This window comes from Palaemon carinicauda, chromosome 38 (assembly GCF_036898095.1).
Source record: "Palaemon carinicauda isolate YSFRI2023 chromosome 38, ASM3689809v2, whole genome shotgun sequence".
NCBI lineage: Eukaryota > Metazoa > Arthropoda > Malacostraca > Decapoda > Palaemonidae > Palaemon > Palaemon carinicauda.
Window position 1 is genome coordinate 48,108,999 of NC_090762.1, and position 3,760 is coordinate 48,112,758.

Sequence of the window (3,760 nt, forward strand, 5' to 3'; positions counted from 1 at the left end):
CGTTATGATCGATTTAGCTACCGGAGGACGAGCTCCAAAGGTAAGTGTGATGGACTTTGATTTCATGAGGGAGATCGGTGCCAACCCTTTCCAAAGACCCATAGTTCAGGCCAGCCAGAGTTCGGGTACGAACACCAAATACTGTAAGTGTTTCGCGTCTAAGATCCTTGCGGGGGGAGGGAGGCACCCCACAGACAGATGCCCTAAGCATGGCTCTCACCATCGGGTTTTTAGTTTCTAATGGGGTGCTTACGGTGAGATCCCCCTTCAGGAAACTTCTGGACTGGTTTGCAGGTTGCTATGGAAACGAAAGCGGTTGCTCCATGGACACTCTGCTCGTCGGGTTAAACAAGGAATTAGACAATTGCTCCATCAGCGAAATGGAAGAGTGGGTGGCAGATCAGAAAGAAATATCGTCACTGGAAAATTCCACCTCCAATAGCAATGATGATGAAGAGGAGGGAAGAAAGGAATGCCAGCAAAGTGACCTCGTAAAGGAGGTTTATGCTTACCAACAAAAGCTCGGGGAGATAAATGACAAAATGTCAAATCTAGACCACGACATTCTTCAGAGGGACCAAGAGCTGGGGTCTTTCAGGCAGAAAGCTGACCAAGACAAACGCAAGAACGATGAACTGAGGACCAAGAAACTATCCAGGGAGAGGAAATTTCAGGAAGTCCAGGAAGAAAACGATTCTCTGAGGAAGGAAGTAAGTAGACTAAGGGAGTCTCAACTACAGAGAGAAGAAGATAAGCTCAGCACACAGGGTTTCGAAGATAAACAAAAAGCTGATCTTGAAGGAAAACCTCAGGACGAGAGAAAGCATCTTAGGAGGGAAGCAAAAGAAGTGGCCTTAAGAAGGATTAGAAAAATTGCAGAGGATGAAATCTCCCAGGAAAAAATAGACAAAGTGTATGCTCCTGTTGAAGTAAGACAGGAGGCTTTGAAAGAGGAGAAAACAGGAAAGAAACACAAGGTTAACTTGGAGGAAATAGAAGAAGGCATCGTGAAGAGGCGTATCGAATATTTTGAAAATATCATACGAAAAAACATAAAGGAAGGCGGCCAACTTCGTGGACAATCTCCAGACTTTAGAGAAAATCTTAATAGGAATGCCAAGAATATGTCTTTGGCAAGGATAACACAAATAATAGAAAAGGAATTAGCTGATCTTGAAGGAAAACCCCAGGACGAGAGAAAGCATCTTAGGAGGGAAGCAAAAGAAGTGGCCTTAAGAAGGATTAGAAAAATTGCACAGGATGAAATCTCCCACGAAAAAATAGACAAAGTGTATATTCCTGTTGAAGTAAGGCAAGAGGCTTTGAAAGAGGAGAAAACTGGGAAGAAACACAAGGTTAACTTGGAGGAAATAGAAGAAGGCATCGTGAAGAGGGCGTATCGAATATTTTGAAAATATCATACGAAAAAACATAAAGGAAGGCGGCCAACTTCGAGGACAATCTCCAGACTTTAGAGAAAATCTTAATAGGAATGCCAAGAATATGTCTTTGGCAAGGATAACACAAATAATAGAAAAGGAATTAGCTGATCTTGAAGGAAAACCTCAGGACGAGAGAAAGCATCTTAGGAGGGAAGCAAAAGAAGTGGCCTTAAGAAGGATTAGAAAAATTGCACAGGATGAAATCTCCCACGAAAAAATAGACAAAGTGTATGTTCCTGTTGAAGTAAGGCAAGAGGCTTTGAAAGAGGAGAAAACAGGAAAGAAACACAAGGTTTACTTGGAGGAAATAGAAGAAGGCATCGTGAAGAGGCGTATCGAATATTTTGAAAATATCATACGAAAAAACATAAAGGAAGGCGGCCAACTTCGAGGACAATCTCCAGACTTTAGAGAAAATCTTAATAGGAATGCCAAGAATATGTCTTTGGCAAGGATAACACAAATAATAGAAAAGGAATTAGCTGATCTTGAAGGAAAACCTCAGGACGAGAGAAAGCATCTTAGGAGGGAAGCAAAAGAAGTGGCCTTAAGAAGGATTAGAAAAATTGCACAGGATGAAATCTCCCACGAAAAAATAGACAAAGTGTATGTTCCTGTTGAAGTAAGGCAAGAGGCTTTGAAAGAGGAGAAAACAGGAAAGAAACACAAGGTTTACTTGGAGGAAATAGAAGAAGGCATCGTGAAGAGGGCGTATCGAATATTTTGAAAATATCATACGAAAAAACATAAAGGAAGGCGGCCAACTTCGTGGACAATCTCCAGACTTTAGAGAAAATCTTAATAGGAATGCCAAGAATATGTCTTTGGCAAGGATAACACAAATAATAGAAAAGGAATTAGCTGATCTTGAAGGAAAACCTCAGGACGAGAGAAAGCATCTTAGGAGGGAAGCAAAAGAAGTGGCCTTAAGAAGGATTAGAAAAATTGCACAGGATGAAATCTCCCACGAAAAAATAGACAAAATGTATGTTCCTGTTGAAGTAAGGCAAGAGGCTTTGAAAGAGGAGAAAACAGGAAAGAAACACAAGGTTAACTTGGAGGAAATAGAAGAAGGCATCGTGAAGAGGCGTATCGAATATTTTGAAAATATCATACGAAAAAACATAAAGGAAGGCGGCCAACTTCGTGGACAATCTCCAGACTTTAGAGAAAATCTTAATAGGAATGCCAAGAATATGTCTTTGGCAAGGATAACACAAATAATAGAAAAGGAATTAGCTGATCTTGAAGGAAAACCTCAGGACGAGAGAAAGCATCTTAGGAGGGAAGCAAAAGAAGTGGCCTTAAGAAGGATTAGAAAAATTGCACAGGATGAAATCTCCCACGAAAAAATAGACAAAGTGTATGTTCCTGTTGAAGTAAGGCAAGAGGCTTTGAAAGAGGAGAAAACAGGAAAGAAACACAAGGTTAACTTGGAGGAAATAGAAGAAGGCATCGTGAAGAGGCGTATCGAATATTTTGAAAATATCATACGAAAAAACATAAAGGAAGGCGGCCAACTTCGTGGACAATCTCCAGACTTTAGAGAAAATCTTAATAGGAATGCCAAGAATATGTCTTTGGCAAGGATAACACAAATAATAGAAAAGGAATTATCAGAACAAAATGAAAACGTCTGGAAAAGTGACAACATTGAAAAGGAACTTAAAGAATACCAAGAAGCAAATAACCTAAGAACAGATGGAGATTCTGCTACTAAAGGTGATGATTATGCAGAAATTAGGAGGGTAAATGTAATAGGAGAGAAACAAAAAGCTGATCTTGAAGGAAAACCTCAGGACGAGAGAAAGCATCTTAGGAGGGAAATTGATGATATAGTGAAACTTCAAAAGAAAGAACTTCTAAGGAGAGAGGAAGAGAGCAAAAGGCTTGATAAAGAGCTAATAGAGGAAAGAAGAATAAGAAAAGAGGCAGAAAGTGAAGTGTATAGTCTGAAGAAGGAAATAAAAAGTCTAAAGCAGAGACTTTTGGCAAATACTGGACAGATTGGTGATACTCATAAGGTAGTTATGGAATTGGCGGATTTGATGAATCAGTTAGTAGAGGAAGTCAATAGCGACGACTAAGAAGTGAATGGAAAAAACTAGGAAAAAAAAGAAAATATAAAAAAAAAAATTTAAAAACAAAAATCCAAAAGAAATATAGATACTATAAAAATCCCCCAAAAAAAATATATAAAAAAAAACCTAAAAAAGGAAATAAAAAATTCCAAGAGAAGAAGAAGAAGATGGCAGCAGGGAAAAAACAGGATGGCGGCTGTCCCCAATCTATTCTAGATATCTAAAGGATATTCTGCA

At 39.1% G+C, this 3,760-nt stretch overlaps 2 protein-coding genes across 2 annotated transcripts; both read left to right on the plus strand.

Annotated features, from left to right (window-relative positions):
• Positions 1–209: 209 nt before the first annotated feature.
• On the plus strand, positions 210–1,412 carry LOC137630319 (trichohyalin-like). The gene is made up of 2 exons (XM_068361759.1): positions 210–1,133; positions 1,260–1,412. Exons 1-2 carry the CDS (start codon positions 210–212, stop codon positions 1,410–1,412), a joined length of 1,077 nt encoding a protein of 358 aa, XP_068217860.1.
• A 1,013-nt stretch (positions 1,413–2,425) lies between these two features.
• LOC137630320 (uncharacterized protein PF3D7_1120000-like) lies at positions 2,426–3,529 on the plus strand. The gene is made up of 2 exons (XM_068361760.1): positions 2,426–2,647; positions 2,951–3,529. The coding sequence occupies exons 1-2, from the start codon at positions 2,426–2,428 to the stop codon at positions 3,527–3,529; spliced, it is 801 nt and encodes a 266-aa protein (XP_068217861.1).
• Positions 3,530–3,760: the final 231 nt, after the last annotated feature.